Source organism: Bufo bufo, chromosome 1 (genome assembly GCF_905171765.1).
Source record: "Bufo bufo chromosome 1, aBufBuf1.1, whole genome shotgun sequence".
Taxonomy (NCBI): Eukaryota; Metazoa; Chordata; class Amphibia; order Anura; family Bufonidae; genus Bufo; species Bufo bufo.
Genome location: NC_053389.1, coordinates 700,696,273 through 700,717,544, shown reverse-complemented (window position 1 = coordinate 700,717,544; position 21,272 = coordinate 700,696,273). Strand labels below are relative to the sequence as shown.

At 42.2% G+C, this 21,272-nt stretch overlaps 1 protein-coding gene across 8 annotated transcripts in view; it reads right to left on the bottom strand.

Annotated features, from left to right (window-relative positions):
- The window catches only part of CHD2 (chromodomain helicase DNA binding protein 2), a 132,501-nt gene that overhangs the window by 43,605 nt on the left and 67,624 nt on the right, over positions 1-21,272 (bottom strand). For 6 of the 8 annotated variants that reach the window (XM_040414204.1, XM_040414203.1, XM_040414202.1 and 3 more), the window contains 11 exons: positions 20,563-20,621; positions 20,307-20,438; positions 19,749-19,895; positions 19,088-19,221; positions 12,439-12,661; positions 10,401-10,501; positions 9,827-9,871; positions 9,023-9,201; positions 8,710-8,834; positions 7,941-8,157; positions 3,683-3,772 (listed from right to left, as the gene is read on the bottom strand). In XM_040414204.1, the coding sequence (XP_040270138.1) occupies positions 3,683-3,772; positions 7,941-8,157; positions 8,710-8,834; positions 9,023-9,201; positions 9,827-9,871; positions 10,401-10,501; positions 12,439-12,661; positions 19,088-19,221; positions 19,749-19,895; positions 20,307-20,438; positions 20,563-20,621 (1,452 nt within the window). Of the gene's footprint in view, positions 1-3,682; positions 3,773-3,808; positions 4,180-7,940; positions 8,158-8,709; positions 8,835-9,022; positions 9,202-9,826; positions 9,872-10,400; positions 10,502-12,438; positions 12,662-19,087; positions 19,222-19,748; positions 19,896-20,306; positions 20,439-20,558; positions 20,622-21,272 lie in introns of those variants that run through there. The other 2 variants (XM_040414205.1, XM_040414206.1) reach the window with 2 other exon arrangements.

Below are 21,272 nucleotides of genomic sequence, written 5' to 3'. Positions count from 1 at the left end.
ATCATTTTGGGAATGACATTTTATTTTTGGGGGACGTTACAAGGCTTAGAAGTTTAGAAGTAAAACCAACTTTTTAAGGACCAGTTCAGGTCTGAAGTCACTTTGTAAATCTTACATGATAGAAACCACCCAAAAATAACCCCATTCTAGAAACTACACCCCTCAAGGTATTCAAAACAGATTTTACAAACGTTGTTAACCCTTTAGGTGTTCCACAAGAATTAATGGAAAATAGAGATACAAATTCAAAATTTCACTTTTTTGGCAGACTTTCCATTTTAATATTTTTTTTCCAGTTACAAAGCAAGGGTTAACAGCCAAACCAAACTCAATATTTATGGCCCTGATTCTGTCGTTTACAGAAACACCCCATATGTGGTCGTAAACTGCTGTACGGGAACACGGCAGGGCGCAGAAGAAAAGGAATGCCATATGGTTTTTGGAAGGCAGATTTTGCAGGACTGTTTTTTTTGACACCATGTCCCATTTGAAGCACCCCTGATGCACCCCTAGAGTAGAAACTCCATAAAAGTGACCCCATCTAAGAAACTACATCCCTCAAGGTATTCAAAAATGATTTTACAAACGTTGTTAACCCTTTAGGCGTTCCACAATAGTTATTGGCAAATAGAGATGAAATTTCTGAATTTCAATTTTTTGGCAAATTTTCCATTTTAATCCATTTTTTCCAGTAACAAAGCAAGGGTTAACAGCCAAACAAAACTCAATATTTATTGCCCTGATTCTGTAGTTTATAGAAACACCCCATATGTGGTTGTAAACTACTGTACGGGCAAACGGCATTGCGCAGAAGGAAAGGTGCGCCATATGGTTTCTGGAAGGCAGATTTTGCTGGATTGGTTTTTAGACACCATGTCCCATTTGAAGCCCCCTGATGCACCCCTAGAGTAGAAACTCCAAAAAAGTGGCCCCATTTTGGAAACTACGGGATAAGGTGGCAGTTTTGTCGGTACTATTTTAGGGTACATATGATTTTTGGTTGCTCTATATTACACTTTTTGTGAGGCAAAGTAACAAAAAATAGAAATTCTGAAATTTTATCTCCATTTGCCATTAACTGTTGTGGAACACTTAAAGGGTTAACAAAGTTTGTAAAATCAGTTTTGAATACCTTGAGGGGTGTAGTTTCCAAAATGGGGTAACTTTTTGGAGTTTCTACTCTAGGGGTGCATCAGGGGGGCTTCAAATGGGACATGGTGCCAAAAAAACAGTCCAGCAAAAACTGCCTTCCAAAAACCATATGGCGCTCCTTTCCTTCTGCGCCCTGCCGTGTGGCCATACAGCAGTTTACGACCACATATGGGGCATTTCTATAAACTACAGAATCAGGGCAATAAATATTGAGTTTTGTTTGGCTGGTAACCCTTGCTTTATTACGGGAAAAAATTGCCAAAAAATTTGCCAAAAAATAGCTGTTTTGGCACTGTTTTTATTATTTACAACGTTCATCTGACAGGTTAGATCATGTGCTATTTTTATAGAGCAGGTTCTTACGGACGCGACGATACCTAATATGTATACTTTTTTTTATTTAGGTTTTACACAATAATATCATTTTTGAAACAAAAAAAAAATCATGTTTTAGTGTCTCCATAGTCTGAGCACCATAGTTTTTTCAGTTTTTAGGCGATTGTCTCAGGTTGGGTATCATTTTTGCGGGATGAGATGACGGTTAGATTGGTACTATTTTGGGGTGTATATGACTTTTTGATCGCTTGCTATTACACTTTTTGTGATGTAAGGTAACAAAAAAAATTGCTTTTTTGACACCGTTTTTATTTAATTTTGTTTACAGTGTTTACCTGAGGGGTTAGGTCATGTGGTATTTTTATAGAGCAGGTTCTTACGGACGTGGCAATACCTAATATGTGTACCTTTTTTTAATTTATCTAGGTTTTACACAATAATATCATTTTTTAAACATCAAAAAAAAAACATGTTTTAGTGTCTCCATAGTCTGAGACCCATAGTTTTTTTATTTTTTGGGCCATTGTCTCATGTAGGGGCTCATTGTTTGCGGGATGAGGTGACGGTTTGATTGGTACTATTTTGGAGTACATGCAACTTTTTTGATCACTTTTATTACCTTTTTTGGGAAGTAAAGTGGGCAAAATTTCAATTTCCTCAGTTTTTATTTTTATGGCGTTCACCGTGCGGGGAAAGTAACGTGACCTTTTTATAGATCAGGTCATTACGGACGCGGCGATACCTAATATGTGTAGTGCATTTTACTTTTTAAATTTTTATTCAGTGATAAATGTGTTTTTTTTATCTTTACTTTTTTCACTTTTTTTTTTACATTTTTTGACCCAGACCCACTTGGTTCTTTAAGATCCAGTGGGTCTGATGTCTGTATAATACAGAACAGTACACTATATAGTGTACTGTACTGTATTTTACTTACACTTTGTCTGAACAGATCTCTGCCTTTAGCACAGATCTGTTCAGCACCATGGACAGCAGGATGCCTGAGAAGGCGTCCTGTTGCCATGGGAACCTTCCCTGTCTGCCACAACTGATAAGATGGGGAAGGGGGAGGAGGGGGGCTCTCTCCCTCTGTGACACCATCCTGTCTGGGGGCTGCAAAGGCACAGCAGCCCCCCGATGGGAGAGGGAGGGAGCTCCTTGACTGTTAACCTCTTCCATACAGCGGTCCGTACGGACCGCAGTATGGAAAGGGTTAAACGGCTGACATCACAGCACAGATGTCAGCCGTTTATAGCAGAGTGTCAGCAATGTGCTGACACTCTGGTATACCCACTGGACGACAATGAATATTCAAGAGGAGGCGGGCGGTCGCGATCCCACCTGCCGCATCGCCTGCAACCCCCCCTGCACCATCCGCCGGCATAAAATCATTCAGGGGGTGCAGGGGGGAAGGGGGGTGAAATATTTTTTTCGGCATTTCAAAGTTTCTGATGACCGCGGGGATCAAAAACTGCAGAAAGCGCTGCAAACCGCAGGTCTGAATTGACCTGCGGTTTGCAGCAATCGCCGATACGGGGGGTCACAGGACCCCCCTCGGCATTGACCCAAGGTGCCTGGCTGTGTGTAACAGCCGGGGTCTCAGCACTGTCACCATGTCTGCAGACATGGTGACAGTTTAATGCCATGACGTGTATACTCGTCATAGAGCGCTAAGTAGCAGTGTTCCATGACGAGTATACTCGTCATAGGTCGGGAAGGGGTTAAAACAGTGTTTTTAACAAGTAGGAAGAAACACAAAGAGGAAAGAAAAACATGATTAGCAACACACTGGGGGATACTGTGAGGTACTGTCGTCGGTTTAATATGCGTTTTGCAGGTGACAGGTTCCCTTTAAGATGCGACAGTGAGAGCTGCAGCAGAAAGGACACGCTCCCGGAGCTGCCAGCTTTAGATAAATCTAGCAGAGCAATTGGAGCAATGAACGGATAAATCTCTGGATCCATGTGAGGTACAGGGCTGGTTCTAGCTTTGTTAGAAAGAGACTGTACTTTATGACATCAGATTTTTACATTAATGATGGGATAACCCGTTTAAACAGGAAATTAAATATCAGACAGTTTCTAATGGATCCACCAAAAGCATCATGACTGACCAAAGATCTATTACACATCCTGTCACTCATGGAAGCCATGAGTGTGAAGACACACGTGTTAAAAATGCATGCACTGCTTACCTTATCCTTCAGTAAAATTTCGTATGTTGTTAGCAGTGCATTAAACTTCATCTTCTTGCTCTGCTGATGAACCCACTCATACTCCCTTATCTGTAAGGGGTGGAAAAAGTGACGCTAATTTACTAAATGATTTAGCTCTTCACAGAGACATACGAATGGCTTTACTATGGACCAGCTAAGCCCTTCAGGAGCAGAATATTTGGGGGCTTCAGGACCAAGCAATTTTTTCGTGTTACATTCCAAGACCTAGCATTTTTATTTTTCTGTTGATTTGTAGAAATAATCAGTCGGCACTCTGGAAGAAGGTGGTGCTCATCTACTTGGATGTATGAGCCTGCAATCCAGGATCAGCACTCACTTTTTGATGCTAATAAATCTTCACTGTATTGCCATAAACAAAATACAGGTAGAAGTGAGACATTTTGGCTAAAAAACCTTTTTTGAAACAAGTATTTTTCTGTTGAGGTTTTTTTTTTTCTGGGATGACTTCCATTTAGCTGTATTTTATACAAATGAAAAAAAAAATAAAAAAATAAAACAACCAAAAAACAAACATGTTAACATGTTACAACATTTTTAATTTTATTAAATTTTTTTGGTGGCATAATCTGTAGTTTTGGTTACACAGGTCTTATTGATCACTTTTTATTCCATTTTATGGGATGCAGAGCAAAAAAAAAAAAATGCAATTCTAGAACAGTTTTTTTTTTCCATAGCATTAACTACGCAGTATAAATGACATGTTACCTAATTCTGTGAGTTGATACAATTACAGCGATACCAAATTTATGTTTTTTCTTTATATTTTACAAGATGTTTTGTATAAAAATATTAGCATTTTTACTAAATAATTTTTTTAAAGAGAACCTGTCGTCAACTTTAGGGTCCAATCACACGTCCGTAGAATGGGTCCGCATCCGTCCTGCAAATTGCGGAACGGGTGCGTACCCATTCATTCTCTAAGGAGCAGGAATGGATGCATTCGCATTTTCGAAGCGCGCCCCCGATCTTCTGGTCTGCGGCTCCGAAAAAAAAATAGAACATGTCCTATTGTTGTCCGCAATTGCAGACAAGGATAGGCAGTTCTATGGGGGTGCCGGCTGGGTGTATTGCAGATCCGCAATACACTACGGATGTGTGAATGGACCCTTATGCTGACCTCACTGAGGGCAGCATAAAATAGTGACAGAAATGCTGATTTCAGCGGTGTGTCACTCATGAGCTAAAAGTAAGTGGTTGTCGAGAACCAGCATCATAATCATTGCAGCCCAGGCCTTGAAGAGTCAATCTACCTGAGAAGAGTCCTGGTTATTCCTAATCTCCTGCACTCTCACCCATCTGCTGATGATTGGCAGTTCTCTCCTAGAGAGAAATCTAGGTAGAAGACTGTTAGTCATCAGCAGGTGGGCAGGAGAGCAGGAATTCATGAATAACCTGGACTCTTCTCAGGTGGCCGGGACTCTTTTCTAGGCCCAGTCTGCATGGACTGTGATGTTGGCTCTCGGCAACCACTTACGGTTAACTTTTAAATGACATAACGCTGAAATCAACTCACCTGTCTCTACTTTATTCTGCCGTTTGTATGGGCAGCATAACGTTGATGACAGGTTCCCTTTAAGCTGCCATATTCTAAAAACAACAACTTGTCTTGTGCTTGTTTTTTGCAGGACAATCCATAGTTTTTATTTATTAGTAACATGGGAGTACAAGCAACTTTTTGACTGCTTTTTATTGTTTTTTGGGGAGTTATTTTTTACTATATCTTCTAGGCTACTTTCACACTTGCGGCAGAGTGATCCGGCAGGCAGTTCCATCGCCGCAACTGCCTGCCAGATCCGGCAAAAAGTATGCCAACTGATCAGGATCCTGATCAGTCTTACAAATGCCTTGCAAGAACGGATCCGTCTGTCCGTTTGTCATACGGACAAACGGATCTATTTCAATTTTTTTAAAACATTTTTACAGGTCTGCTCATGCGCAAACCGGAAGGACAGATCCGGCATTCCAGTATTTTGAATGCCGTATACGGCAATAATACATTCCTATGGAAAAAAATGCCCGATCCGGCATCCCGGAAAGTCTTCAGTTTTTTGTCCGGAGATAAAACCATAGCATGCTGCGGTTTTAACTTTTGCCTGATCAGTCAAAAAGACTGAACTGAAGACATCCTGATGCATCCTGAACGGATTGCTCTCCATTCAGAATGCATGGGGATATGCCTGATCAGTTCGTTTCCGGTATATAGCCCCTGTGACGGAACTCTATGCCGGAGAAGAAAAATGCAAGTGTGAAAGTACCCTTACTGGTACCTGCGATCCTTTGATGGCTTACTTAACCCCTTCTGACACAGTGATTTTCCGTGTTTGCGGTTTTCACTCCCTGCCTTCCCAGAGCCATAACTTTATTTTTCTGTTCACATAGTCATATAAGGGCTTGTTTTTTTGCGGCACAAGTTGCACTTTCTAATGCCACCATTTAATATGGCATATAATGTAGAGGGAAGCTGGAAAAAATTGCAAATGGGGTGGAATACTTTTTTTTGGGGCTTTCACTATGTGGTAAACTGACTTGTGTTCTTCAATCTCCAGGTCAGTATGATTACTGTGATACCACAACACTTGTATAGTTTTTCTTTTTAATGCTGAAAAAAATTTTTTTTTTAACTTTGCAAAAATGTACCGTATTTTTTGCTTTATAAGATGGTCCTGCGTCTTATAAAGCGAATACTAGTGAGCGCTTTCATTATCGTATGCTTTTATTGTCCTGATGAAGAGGGCTGTGCGCCCTTGAAACGCGTTGACAAAAGAATAAATAGCTACTTTACTTTTAAAAAAATATTTTATGAGAATTTGCCTCCTGTTTTCCGCGCCGTAAAAAGGGTTAAAAAAAACCACTACTTTTTATCTTCATTATGGAAGCGCTCACTAGTATGAATTAGGTCCCGCAAGCAGGGATTGAAGTGCCGCAAGCGCTTGTGGTACTCACCCTCTCCAGTCAACCTTCCTGGGGCCGGCGCTTCACTGTCCTGACCGCGTACAGCGTCAGGTGACAGAGCAGCACAGGCCGGGAAGACAGGGGAGCCCGACTTCTGCCACAGGTGGAGGGGAGCCGCGGCGCAGGGCGGGTTTTTATTTTAATCTGATCTGAGGTCTGATGGGGTCTAACATTGAGGGCTGATCTGAGGTCTGATGGGGGTTTAACATTGAAGGCTGATCTGTGGTCTGATGGGGGCCTGACAATGTGGGCTGATATTAAAGGGGATCTCCGGGCTTTTAATATTGATGACCTATCCTCAGGAAAGTGATGGAAAAAAGGTGTATCGGCCATTTATTTTATTTTTTTCAACCATTCATCGTATGGGATACATTTTTTAAATATTTTAATAGTAGGGGCATTTTCGCATACAGCGATGCCCACCATATTTTTTTTTATTGTTTATTTTTATCTTGGGGAAAGAGGGGGGTCATTTGAATTTTTTTTACATTTTTTTTTTTTTTTACGTCCTCAAGTGGAATCCAACTTACAATCATCAGATTGCAATTTCTATAGAATAAGGGAGTTACTGCTGGCCTGAACTGTAATATACAGCCTAGTACAGGCTCATTACCTGCATAAACCGCTTTCCATGATCTCTGCCAGGGGAAAGCTCTCTTGCCCCGGAAGTGCATGCCTCCAGGTTTTAGCCCCCTCAGACGCCATGGTCACATTTGACCATGGCATTTGAGAGGTTAAATGTCTGCATTTCCACTGATCGCAGAAATAGCAGGCAGTCGGCAGCTATGGAGCTCACTTCGCTCCGGAGCGGGTGCCATCTTTAAAGACCCAACATCCACACAGTACATGTACAGCAGATGTCGGGAAGGGGTTAATACACTGCAGAGTGTTTTATGTCAGTCTGTCAACATACTGTCAGTTTGCCTGTTAGGACTTAATAGACTTCCCTACTTGACAGGCCTGGAGGCCATGGAGCATGTGATTGTGTTGCAGAGGGCTGCTGGGAGAGAGTGGGCCATCGCTCTTTGTTCAACCACTTAGATGTCATGGTCATTACTGATGGTGGCATCTAAGGGGATAAATGAGCTAGCTCAGATTTTGTTTATTGCCGCAGGAGCACAGCTGTATATTACACCTGCTGTGCGCACGCCATCCTGCCGACATAACTGTATGTCACTTTGCTTTACTGTAGTTAAAGCAATGACAGACAGTCACATCAGTCTTCACAAATGGATTCATTCTTATGGTGTCGTTTATTACTTACCGTATTTCTACTTCCAACATCTCCAATGTAGACCACCACATTTATTTCAGGAGACCACGCCTCAAACTCCCTTTGCCAGGATGTTAGAGTAGATAAGGGCACCACTATGAGAAATGGGCCATAAAGCAGATGCTGGTGAAACAGGTAGGAGAGGAAGGAAATTGTCTGAATAGTTTTTCCCAGGCCCATCTCATCCGCTAGGATTACACTGTTATTCCTGTGGCCACAAAAAGGGAAAAACGCAGTTACATCCAGATAACGTAATACATTTAATATACTTAATGCTTCAAAAAGCATAGTAACAGCATCTTTATGGGTGTCTGAGTTAAAGGGGTTGTACAGTGGTACAATACTGATGACCTATCAATATCAGATCAGCTGTTTGAAGGGATGGTGGTGCTCGGGCGAGTGCTGCTTCCTCACTAAAATTACCTGTGTGTTATCTCCTTTGTAGAGGCGGCACAGTCTTGCAAAGGGGACAGCACGCAGGTAATTTTGAAGAGGAAGCGCCACTCGCATAAGTGCCATTACGTCTTCAAACAGCTGATTGGCGGGCAGTGCCGAGAGTCAGACCCCTAGCAATCTTATATTGATGAGGAATCAGAGGATAGGTCACCAATACTGTAGCACTGCACAACCCCTTTAAGAAAAGCTTATATTTTCTTTGATTTTGCATGTAAAATGTGCATAAAAACTGCACAGTGTTAACGGCCTTGACATAAAAAATAAATAAAAAATTCTATGTAAAAAGCTGAAGACTGATACATACTTGCACCAAGAATGTGCTAGCCAGTTGAGGCCCTCCAGCTGGTAATCACGGAGTTCAAGAACCTCACTACCAAGGTAAGAAGGCTGCTTCTTCAATGTCACAAACCGGGGTCTCTGTCTCAGGACCTGTTGGCACAGTACCACAATGAAGTATCACACAGATTCAATTTTTGTAACACACCTTTTTACAATAATGAAGAAAGGAAATGAATAAAATGGAAATACATCTAACATTTTCATGAAAGTAGAAAGAGAAAGAAGGGCATGTTTTTCATGCACCTGTCAATGCAACCAATGCACAATATTGTACACACCTTGCAGTCTTTCACAGGGGTGTTTTTTGAGTTATTCCGGCTGTTGAAGCTATCAATACAGTGCTGAAATTTCTTCCCCACGAGCGCGCCATCCTCCCAGCTGGACTCGGCATAGGGGAGACCCATCCACTTGCATAGGTACTCTGGCTCATTGGAGGAGGAGTTCCTTCTGGTGTTCACTGGAATACAATGTATAGCCTGCTTACAGCCTGCGCTAGTGGCTTAAACATATAATCCTATGCGTGAAATTAATGACATTATCCAACTGAAATTGCAAAGGGAAAATAGGCTCATGTTTTAATACGGAAATCCCCATCTATGTCATAACAAGTACTGTACATACAAAACAGAAGGAATATTCGGAAAGCCTAAACCGAAGTCAGAAGCAGAACAAGAAATATAGAATACAGGTAGGGCAAAAGTCCCAACCCATCTTAAAGTTTCATGGACCTTTCAACAAATTTTGATTAGAATTTAGCACTGATCCCTATGCTTGCTATTTTACTCAACATAACGGCAAGAACTGACGCTTCACCTGCTGCCTATATTTCCCAACCCTTGACGGGTGCCATTGTCATGAGAAAATCAGTGTTATTCACTTCTTATGGGTGTAAATAAGGCGCATATAAGGATGTCACCACACTGCGCAGTCGTTCCGCATTTTAATTTGGGCCTGCTGCAGCCTATAAGGCCGTGCAGTAACCTAACGCAGAAAAATATATATATGTATATGGCGTCCTAGGTGGGGATATTTTATGCTGCTATGCCCAATGTTCTCTAACTTTGATGGACATACTGCATTACCTGGAAATTCAGAGTGTCCAGAGCCAGATTTACCAGTCTTCACAGCTGAAAATCAATACACAGATTATTTAACAATGCAACATCTGTAGCCGGCAAGCATGATATTTCTTCTACACACGTGCAGCAATTATTTGGGGGAAGTCATTGTTTTCAGTTTATTATTCTATCTATGAAGGTCAAGATTTTTTCCAGTATTTTATGTTAAAGAGGAGCAGTCACCTCACCTGACATGCTTGTTTTTATAACTACATGCATTCCCTGTGTAATCATTCTGGAGCCTCTAGTCTTATGTCGTGTCATTCCTTAATTACTTCTACTAGAAGTTTAGAAGTGAATTCCAGCAGTCTGCAGTGAGGGTACAGATGGGTGTTACCAGTTGGGGTGTGTCCCTGCACAATCAGTGCTGCCAGTGGCCAATGTGCAAGGACACACTAAAAATAGATGCTCCAGAACGGTTATTACATGGGGAATGCAAGTAGTTACTAAAACAGGCATGTCAGGAGAGGTGACAGGTCCTCTTTAAAGCCTGATACTAAGTCCAATAAGGTAGTGATAATGGTATGAATCCACTTACCAATGACTCTCTCAACTATCTGGTACTGCTTGTTCAGTTCGAGTGCCAGCTCCTGCTGGCAATTATAATACTCAAGATCTTCAGGAGAAATTTTTGACAACCTATCAATAAAAGATACAAAGATTGTGAACAGCAGTACTAGCTGTTTATTAACCCCTTTAGGAGCGGGACAATTTTGGCCCTGGGGATCAGAACAGTTGTTTTCTGCTGCAGTTGTCATTTCTTTCTTTTAGGGCATAAGCAGATCATGATAAATAAAGCTATAGATTTATTGTACAGGTTATTCAAGTCGTAACCAAATAAATGTAATAAATTATAAAAGCATGTTTATGTAGTTCAATTATAATTATTTTATTTTTTATGACTTTTTAATATTCTAGCACCCTCCCCGATTAGGGTGCTGTTTCATTTCATTTTTAACTATAACTTAATGGTATATACCGTGGGTGATAAAGGATGATTCCCCTCTTGGTCTCTGCCTGCTGCCACACTACGTCTTTTTATTGCAATTTTTTTCTACCAAAAAACGCCAAGCATCTTTTAGGCCAGGTTCACACAGAGGATTTTGGCATGGATTAATTCTCCATTGATTTAGATAGGAAATATGCATGTTAAATCATGCACTGTGGAAAAAGAAGTTTCCTGTCCTTTCTTGATGTTGATTCCACATCCAGAATTCCACTGAAAATGGAACGGGATAAAAATCCTCACCGAAACCGCAGAAAAATTGCATAAAAAAAAAAAAAAAGGAAAATAGAATGCATGGGAAAAAAAACCTGATGCGGATTTCACATCAGGTTTTTTTCATCAACTTAGAAAATACTTTGTGTGAACCTAGTCTTAATGTGGTGTTTTTTAGTCACTTTGTTTTCAGCCTTTAATTTTTTTTTTTCCAGATAGAAACGCTACGGGAAAACGTTTGGGGAAAAAAAAAATCCACACCTACCTTTTTTGATACAAAAAAAGAAAAACACACACTAAGAATATGCCAAAAGGTGCATTTTAGGGTGTTTATACTTTATATGGGTCAGCCTTTAATATTTGCTGGTGGCTGATTTGTGCTTCCAAAATACACCGAAAATGTTTTTTGTTTTTTTTTTGTAAAAAACAAACAAACAAAAAAAAAAACAACAGGGAGATTTATCAATACCAGTGTGTGCTACACTGGTCTTGATATCCCCTGCGTTGAAGGAGGATGCATTCACCAGCAGTCCATGTGCCAAAACAGAAATCTATGGAGTAAAAGAAGAAAAATATGATGGACCAGCTGGACCCTCCACACTGCCTTCTTGGAAACTGGTGAGGGTAATGTAGAAACACCACTTGGGGCTACATTTAGTTGCAGTAGAATTTAAAAAGTCACAAACAGAGAGTTTACAACTTCTTTCTGCCAGAAAACAGGCGTAGGGAGATAATAAATCTCCCCCAAAGCATCAAACCACCCTTAGAAGCCACAATCAGTGTTGACTGTATAATTCAAAGAGTGGATGTTCCTCTGATCTTCCCGTTAGAGCAGGCTGTCATTTCTGAGCTGGGTGGGAATGCAGATGTGCAGAGAAAAACAATGAAGGGTATGCAGGACTAAACCAGCACTGTGGTCCCTTCATTCTCAGGATTGGTGGAGTTCCAAGACGTCAGACCTCCACAGACCATAAAGTGATGGCATATTCTAGCCATATTCTATCACTTTATGAGATGGTGATACCCGTTAAATCTATCTTTATAGCAGTCGGAGCTTGTTCATTTCTGATACAGAAAACCAAATCTCCTGCATAACCACAGCTTGAAAAAATAATGTGGCTGCCTGCAGTCACCACTAGGGGGAACAGAGTGGATTATTGTATTCACTAAGTCGGTGATAAAGGACTATGCAGTGATCTCCTAAACTTTACCTGGCTGCAGGCAACAAGAATGTTATGTCTGAACACTTTAACGATGAGCTCTGTTACAAAGATATATTAGGTAATTCATCAGCACAGAAGTACAGAGTTTAGTCCAAGATGTACTAAGCATTTACAGAAGAATGATTCAACTGTACCACTGTTTGATTTCGTCCTCTCTCTTCTTGAAGTTCTCCAGCTTCTTCAAGCCTTTAACCTTTTGTTGCTGTAAAGATTCCTCACTCTCCCATGTGCTGTGGATGTAAGACCAGCCTTTCCATTTTATAAGAAACTGGTGTTCTCCATCAGTTTCAGGATTAAAGTCAGCACAGGGGTTTCCATTCATTTCAACAGCATACACAGTTGTAGGGGCTCCAACAGCTGAAATCACATATTGAATTGGTTTATTCCTCCAGAATAACAGAACAGTAAATGCAGAGCAAAACTAGAAAGCTGCAGTATTCTTTCTAGGTACGTCTTTTAACCACCTCAGCCCCCAGTGCTTAAACACCCTGAAAGACCAGGCCACTTTTTACACTTCTGACCTACACTACTTTCACCGTTTATTGCTCGGTCATGCAACTTACCACCCAAATGAATTTTACCTCCTTTTCTTCTCACTAATAGAGCTTTCATTTGGTGGTATTTCATTGCTGCTGACATTTTTACTTTTTTTGTTATTAATCGAAATTTAACGATTTTTTTGCAAAAAAATGACATTTTTCACTTTCAGTTGTAAAATTTTGCAAAAAAAACGACATCCATATATAAATTTTGCTCTAAATTTATTGTTCTACATGTCTTTGATTAAAAAAAATGTTTGGGTAAAAAAAAAATGGTTTGGGTAAAAGTTATAGCGTTTACAAACTATGGTACAAAAATGTGAATTTCCGCTTTTTGAAGCAGCTCTGACTTTCTGAGCACCTGTCATGTTTCCTGAGGTTCTACAATGGCCAGACAGTACAAACACCCCACAAATGACCCCATTTCGGAAAATACACACCCTAAGGTATTCGCTGATGGGCATAGTGAGTTCATAGAACTTTTTATTTTTTGTCACAAGTTAGCGGAAAATGATGATTTTTTTCTTTTTTTTTTTTTTTCTTACAAAGTCTCATATTCCACTAACTTGTGACAAAAAATAAAAACTTCCATGAACTCACTATGCCCATCACGAAATACCTTGGGGTCTCTTCTTTCCAAAATGGGGTCACTTGTGGGGTAGTTATACTGCCCTGGCATTCTAGGGGCCCAAATGTGTGGTAAGGAGTTTGAAATCAAATTCTGTAAAAAATGACGAGTGAAATCCGAAAGGTGCTCTTTGGAATGTGGGCCCCTTTGCCCACCTAGGCTGCAAAAAAGTGTCACACATCTGGTATCTCCGTATTCAGTAGAAGTTGGGGAATGTGTTTTGGGGTGTCTTTTTACATATACCCATGCTGGGTGAGATAAATATCTTGGTCAAATGCCAACTTTGTATAAAAAAATGGGAAAAGTTGTCTTTTGCCAAGATATTTCTCTCACCCAGCATGGGTATATGTAAAAAGACACCCCAAAACACATTCCCCACCTTCTCCTGAGTACAGAGATACCAGATGTGTGACACTTTTTTGCAGCCTAGATGGGCAAAGGGGCCCACATTCCAAAGAGCACCTTTCGAATTTCACTCGTCATTTTTTACAGAATTTGATTTCAAACTCCTTACCACACATTTGGGCCCCTAGAATGCCAGGGCAGTATAACTACCCCACAAGTGACCCCATTTTGGAAAGAAGAGACCCCAGGGTATTCGCTGATGGGCATAGTGAGTTCATGGAAGTTTTTATTTTTTGTCACAAGTTAGTGGAATATGAGACTTTGTATGAAAAAAAAAAAAACAAAAAAAAAAAACAAACATCATTTTCCACTAACTTGTGACAAAAAATAAAAAATTCTAGGAACTCGCCATGCCCCTCACGGAATACCTTGGGGTGTCTTCTTTCCAAAATGGGGTCACTTGTGGGGTAGTTATACTGCCCTGGCATTTTCCAGGGGCCCTAATGTGTGGTAAGTAGGTAAATGACCAGTGAAATCCGAAAGGTGCTCTTTGGAATGTGGGCCCCTTTGCCCACCTAGGCTGCAAAAAAGTGTCACACATCTGGTATCGCCGTATTCAGGAGACGTTGGGGAATGTGTTTTGGGGTGTCTTTTTACATATACCCATGCTGGGTGAGAGAAATATCTTGGCAAAAGACAACTTTTTCCATTTTTTTATACAAAGTTGGCATTTGACCAAGATATTTATCTCACCCAGAATGGGTATATGTAAAATGACACCCCAAAACACATTCCCCAACTTCTCCTGAGTACGGCGATACCAGATGTGTGACACTTTTTTGCAGCCTAGATGCGCAAAGGGGCCCAAATTCCTTTTAGGAGGGCATTTTTAGACATTTGGATACCAGACTTCTTCTCACGCTTTGGGGCCCCTAGAATGCCAGGGCAGTATAAATACCCCACATGTGACCCCATTTTGGAAAGAAGACACCCCAAGGTATTCAATGAGGGGCATGGCGAGTTCATAGAAATTTTTTTTTTTTGGCACAAGTTAGCGGAAATTGATATTTTTTATTTTTTTCTCACAAAGTCTCCCGTTCCGCTAACTTGGGACAAAAATTTCAATCTTTCATGGACTCAATATGCCCCTCACGGAATACCTGGGGGTGTCTTCTTTCCGAAATGGGGTCACATGTGGGGTATTTATACTGCCCTGGCATTCTAGGGGCCCTAAAGCGTGAGAAGAAGTCTGGAATATAAATGTCTAAAAAATTTTACGCATTTGGATTCCGTGAGGGGTATGGTGAGTTCATGTGAGATTTAATTTTTTGTCACAAGTTAGTGGAATATGTGACTTTGTAAGAAAAAAAAAAAAATTCCGCTAACTTGGGCCAAAAAAAAGACTGAATGCAGCCTTACAGAGGGGGGGGGGGGGATCAATGACAGGGGGGTGATCAATGACAGGGGGGGTGATCAATGACAGGGGGGTGATCAGGGAGTCTATATGGGGTGATCACCCAACTGTCATTGATCACCCCCCTGTAAGGCTGCATTCAGACGTCCGTATGATTTTTACGGATCCGATCAGTCTATCAGTGGATCCGTAAAAATCATGCGGACATCTGAATGGAGCTTTACAGGGGGGTGATCAATGACAGAGGGGTAATCAATGACAGGGGGGTGATCAGGGAGTCTATATGGGGTGATCACCACAGTCATTGATCACTCCCCTGTAAGGCTGCATTCAGACGTCCGTATGATTTTTACGGATCCTATCAGTGGATCCGTAAAAATCATGCGGACATCTGAATGGAGCTTTACAGGGGGGTGATCAATGACAGAGGGGTAATCAATGACAGGGGGGTGATCAGGGAGTCTATATGGGGTGATCACCACAGTCATTGATCACTCCCCTGTAAGGCTGCATTCAGACGTCCGTATGATTTTTACGGATCCGATCAGTCTATCAGTGGATCCGTAAAAATCATGCGGACATCTGAATGGAGCTTTACAGGGGGGTGATCAATGACAGAGGGGTAATCAATGACAGGGGGGTGATCAGGGAGTCTATATGGGGTGATCACCACAGTCATTGATCACTCCCCTGTAAGGCTGCATTCAGACGTCCGTATGATTTTTACGGATCCGATCAGTCTATCAGTGGATCCGTAAAAATCATGCGGACATCTGAATGGAGCTTTACAGGGGGGTGATCAATGACAGGGGGGTGATCAGGGAGTCTATATGGGGTGATCACCTCCGTCATTTATCACTCCCCTGTAAGGCTGCATTCAGACGTCCGTATGATTTTTACGGATCCGATCAGTCTATCAGTGGATCCGTAAAAATCATGCGGACATCTGAATGGAGCTTTACAGGGGGGTGATCAATGACAGGGGGGTAATCAATGACAGGGGGGTGATCAGGGAGTCTATATGGGGTGATCAGGGGTGATCAAGGGCTAATAAGGGGTTAATAAGTGACGGGGGGGGGGGGGGGGGGGGGTGTAGTGTAGTGGTGCTTGGTGCAACATATTACTGAGCTGCCTGTGTCCTCTGGTGGTCGATCCAAACAAAGGGGACCACCAGAGGACCAGGTAGCAGGTATATTAGACGCTGTTATCAAAACAGCGTCTAATATACCTGTTAGGGGTTAAAAAAATCACATCTCCAGCCTGCCAGCGAACGATCGCCGCTGGCAGGCTGGAGATCCACTCGCTTACCTTCCGATCCTGTGAACGCGCGCGCCTGTGTGCGCGCGTTCACAGGAAATCTCGCGTCTCGCGAGAGGACGCACCGGCGCGTCCACCCAGAACAACAGGACCGCCGCAAAGACGCAATCCTGCGTACGGCGGTCCTGAGGTGGTTAAACCCTTAACAACCGTGAACGTTTTTTCTAACTGTGTGACTGGTACTTTCACTTTGTGCCGGCCATCTAATAAAAACCTCATCTCTAAACTGCTAAAGGGTCATAAACACTTATTTAAGCATTCTTATCAGTAAGATAAGAACTGAGCTATGAGTGTTTATAATGACAATGAGCAGAAATAAGGAGCTTTCAACTCCCCAACTGACGGAAATGAGATAAAATCCAGAGGCTGCTTCTAGAGCATGTCAGCTCTGTACACAAAAAAGGGCTCCATATTTTTCATAAAGACCAATAAAAAAAATGATTTTTATCTCAAAAGGAGTACAATGCAATGATAAAAAAAAGGTGCCCCCAAAGGCATACATAGCCTTTAAAGGGTTAAAGTTAATCTGTTAACAGTTTTGTGCTGCCTTATTGGGGCAGAGTGAACTAATGGCATAGGCACTTAGCTAAACCCTGAGTCACTTTATTGAAATGACCCAGACAATTTGCTAAAACTGTATTGAGTGGTTCCAGAGCGACCAGAGTCTGTTCAGTACAATGCATGTGCTTGGGAGTCCTCATATTCATGAGCTCTGGGTTCTACATCCCCCCACCACCACCACCACTGACTGACAGCTTTTTCTATGGCAACCAGCAGCAAGGGGTCAATTTTAGGGTTGTCCCGATACCGATACTAGTATCGGTATCGGGACCGATTCCGAGTTTTCTCGGCGGTACTCAGCCGCCGATACCCCGCCCCGATACATAAATAGAATACTTTTTTTTTTTTTTTACATCAAGCGGGCTGGTGAGCGGTGCATAGAGGGGGCAGTGAACGGCAGCTGAGAAGGGGTGGAGAGAGCCGGCAACGATAATTATTGCTGGTATGTGACTGGGTATTACTTACTGCATGGGTGTCATGCGGCCCGCAATGAATATTTTTGCGGCCCCGCAAAGATGCAGCATCGGGAGAGAGGAGGGGCTGGAGTTCGTAACTAGGGGCGGGGCCCGGTGCAGTCACTGTACTCTTACACCGGGCCCCGCCGCTCACCAAAGTATTTATAAACGTGAATCCTTATCCTGTTATTAAGTTGAACTAACGCTGCCCTCTCCCATGTTCCCCTGTATCCCCATAGCACTTACTTAAGCTTCAATAGCAGGCAGAGCAGACGGCAGCAGTAACGTCACTCACTGACGTAGAGCGCCTGCTCCGCCCACTTTATGAATGAAGCAGGCGGAGCAGACGCGCGACGTCAGTGAGTGACGTTACTGGTGCCGTCCGCTCTGCCTGCTATGGAAGCTTAAGTAAGTGCTGTGGGGATACAGGGGGATACAGGGGAACATGGGAGAGGGCAGCGTTAGTTCAACTTAATAACAGGATAAGGATTCACGTTTATAAATACTTCGGTGAGCGGCGGGGCCCGGTGTATTGGGGGACACTGTTATGAGGGGGATCTGTGGATGACATATAGCAGTGTCATCCACAGATCCTCCCCATAACAGTTCCATCCACAGATCCCCCACCAAATAACAATGCCATCCTCAGATCCCCCCACCCCATAACAATGCCATCCACAGATATCCCACCCCATAGCAGTACCATCCACAAATCCCCATAACAGTGCCATCCACAGATCCCCCATAACAGTGCCATCCACAGATCCCCCATAACAGTGCCATCCACAGATCCCCATAACAGTGCCATCCACAGATCCCCCATAACAGTGCCATCCACAGATCCCCATAACAGTGCCATCCACAGATCCCCATAACAGTGCCATCCACAGATCCCCCATAACAGCACCATCCACAGATCCCCATAAAAGTGCCATCCACAGATCCCCCATAACAGTGCCATCCACAGATCCCCCATAACAGTGCCATCCACAGATCCCCCATAACAGTGCCATCCACAGATCCCCCATAACAGTGCCATCCACAGATCCCCATAACAGTGCCATCCACAGATCCCCATAACAGTGCCATCCACAGATCCCCCATAACAGCACCATCCACAGATCCCCATAACAGTGCCATCCACAGATCCCCCATAACAGTGCCATCCACAGATCCCCCATAACAGTGCCATCCACAGATCCCCCATAACAGCGCCATCCACAGATCCCCCATAACAGCGCCATCCACAGATCCCCCATAACAGTGCCATCCACAGATCCCCCATAACAGTGCCATCCACAGATCCCCCATAACAGTGCCATCCACAGGTCCCCCATAACAGTGCCATCCACAGATCCCCCACATGACAGTGCGTCATCCACAGATCCCCCAAAACGGTCACATGACATTTAAAAAAAGTATCGGTATTCGGTATCGGTGACTACTTGAAAAAAAGTATCGGTACTTGTACTCGGTCCTAAAAAAGTGGTATCGGGACAACCCTAGTCAATTTGTTAAACTTACCTCCTTTCTTCCCAGTCCTGGATTCCAAAACTTTTTCAATAGTCTCATGGCTTTCTTCTTCTTCCTCTGCTTCCTCTCCTGCCATTTCGATCAGATCGTCAGAATCTGTTTCAAAGTCATCATCTTCTTTGTAGCTGCAATATTGGAACTATAACATTAGCAAATGAATGCCAATATTGACCTCTAACGTATTCTACAATTAGTTTCCAAAATAACAGACAAACTAACTTCAGTTTAATCTTTACTAGCATAAGACCCGTGTCTTTTGTCTTTAACCAGTATTATTATATAGGTTATTGTTTTTATTTATTTATATATATATATATATATATATATATATATATATATACACACACACACACACAGCAAACTCTACTGATTCCAATGAGTTCCACCAATATGTCTACAAGGACTTTTTGCACCCAACAGCTACTTTCATAAAAAAAAAAATAAAAAAAAATGAATGAGTTGTGTTTTAACTCATCTGGTCCTGCTGCTTGTTCAAGAAGTGTCTGGCAGTCACTTATCTGCCTCCCACTACAGGTAATTGGGCTAATAGCAGTTAGGAAATGATTAGTCCATAGCCAACTTTAGATACATTAGTCTTTGCGTACTAAACACTGACACCAGGTTATAAGGCAATCAAAAGGGTTTATCTCACCTAACATGTTTAGCTGCCCTCCGTCGTGTCTGCCTCTTAGGAGCATCATCATCCTCATCCTCATCTTCATCCTCACTGGAATCAGCCTTTCTTCTTCTTCCACGTTGTGGTTTCTTTTGCTTTCTTAACACAGCTTTGGATGTCGAGCTAAATAAAAAGAACTAACTTTAACTCACTAAATTGAAAGAATAATTATCACGTAAGCTTACGCTGACCATATGTTTTACATTTGTAGTGTTTAGCTGACAACTCTTTCCTGAGGGGATTCCACTCCACAGTTTAGTTCTATTAGAGCATCACCGGGAGGAGGTTAAAGGGATTCTGTCACCTCGTTTTAGGTTATAGAGCTGCGGCCATGCACGGCTAGATCGCCGCTAGCATGTCCGCAATATACCTGTCCCATAAAACTGTGTCCTTTTATTGTGTTTAAAAAATGATTTTAGAGATATGTTATCTCTATAAGATAAAACGAGGTGACAGAATCCCTTTAAGTGGTCTGTTCTAGTGACAAGATGCCAGAGAGGGACCGAGTACAAACTGTAAAATATTCACACATACCTTCTCAGTTGTCTGGATCTGGATTTTGGTGGTTCTAGGTCACTTTCTTCACTGCTAACATCATCATCGTCTTCATCATCATCATCATCATCATCATCATCATCATAGTCATCTGACATTTTTTTCTTCTCTCTATGAAAATAACAGAACCATTAACTTAGCTTCCAAATATATTGGACAAGCAAGAATGAAAATGATTAAGTAGTGCATAGATTAACACTGTAAAGCATGCCAGGTTGTGTCTACCGGCACTCACTTTTTGTTTGCCATTCTTGCACTTCTTCTCTTTGGGCTTTCACTTTCAGAATCTGTGGTCTAAGAAACAAACCAGTGTAAACAATATGCACGTATATTGTGCCATACACAATCATCAAAATTGCCAACGGCACAAGAATCATCAAACACAAAAACTTAGGAACAAATAGATTTTAACCCTTGCACTACCAGTGCCGTACATGTATGGCGCTGGAGCTAAGTGTAAACATGGCGCCTGCAGCGGACGCCGTGAGACCAGAGGCATCTAAAGAGTGAAAAACCCAGAACTGCGCAACCCGTTCGGCAAATGGGGTAATTTCTAAATCTGCAGCATGTCAATTATGTTTGTGGTTTAGCTGCGGATTTTACTCTTTACAATGGAAGGGTGAGAAACAGCATCTAATCCGCAATTAGACATTGTGGATTTTGGTGAGGATATGCTGCAGAAATGCACATAAATCCGCAAACAAATTTGTGCAGATCATATGTGCATTCCCCGCACTCATCTGCAGGTAGCTTAAGAGTTGTGGTTGGGTAGGGACTTACAGCCATACTACAATTGTTTGAAAATGGGCTAAATTGCATTAATGTGCCTGTAAGCATAAAATTCAGTTCATCTAGGTATCTTCTGATCAGTGGGGTTCCAACTATTGGCACCGCAACCGATCAGCTGTTTGAAACATAGCGGTGAGTGTTGCGCCCTCCTCACAG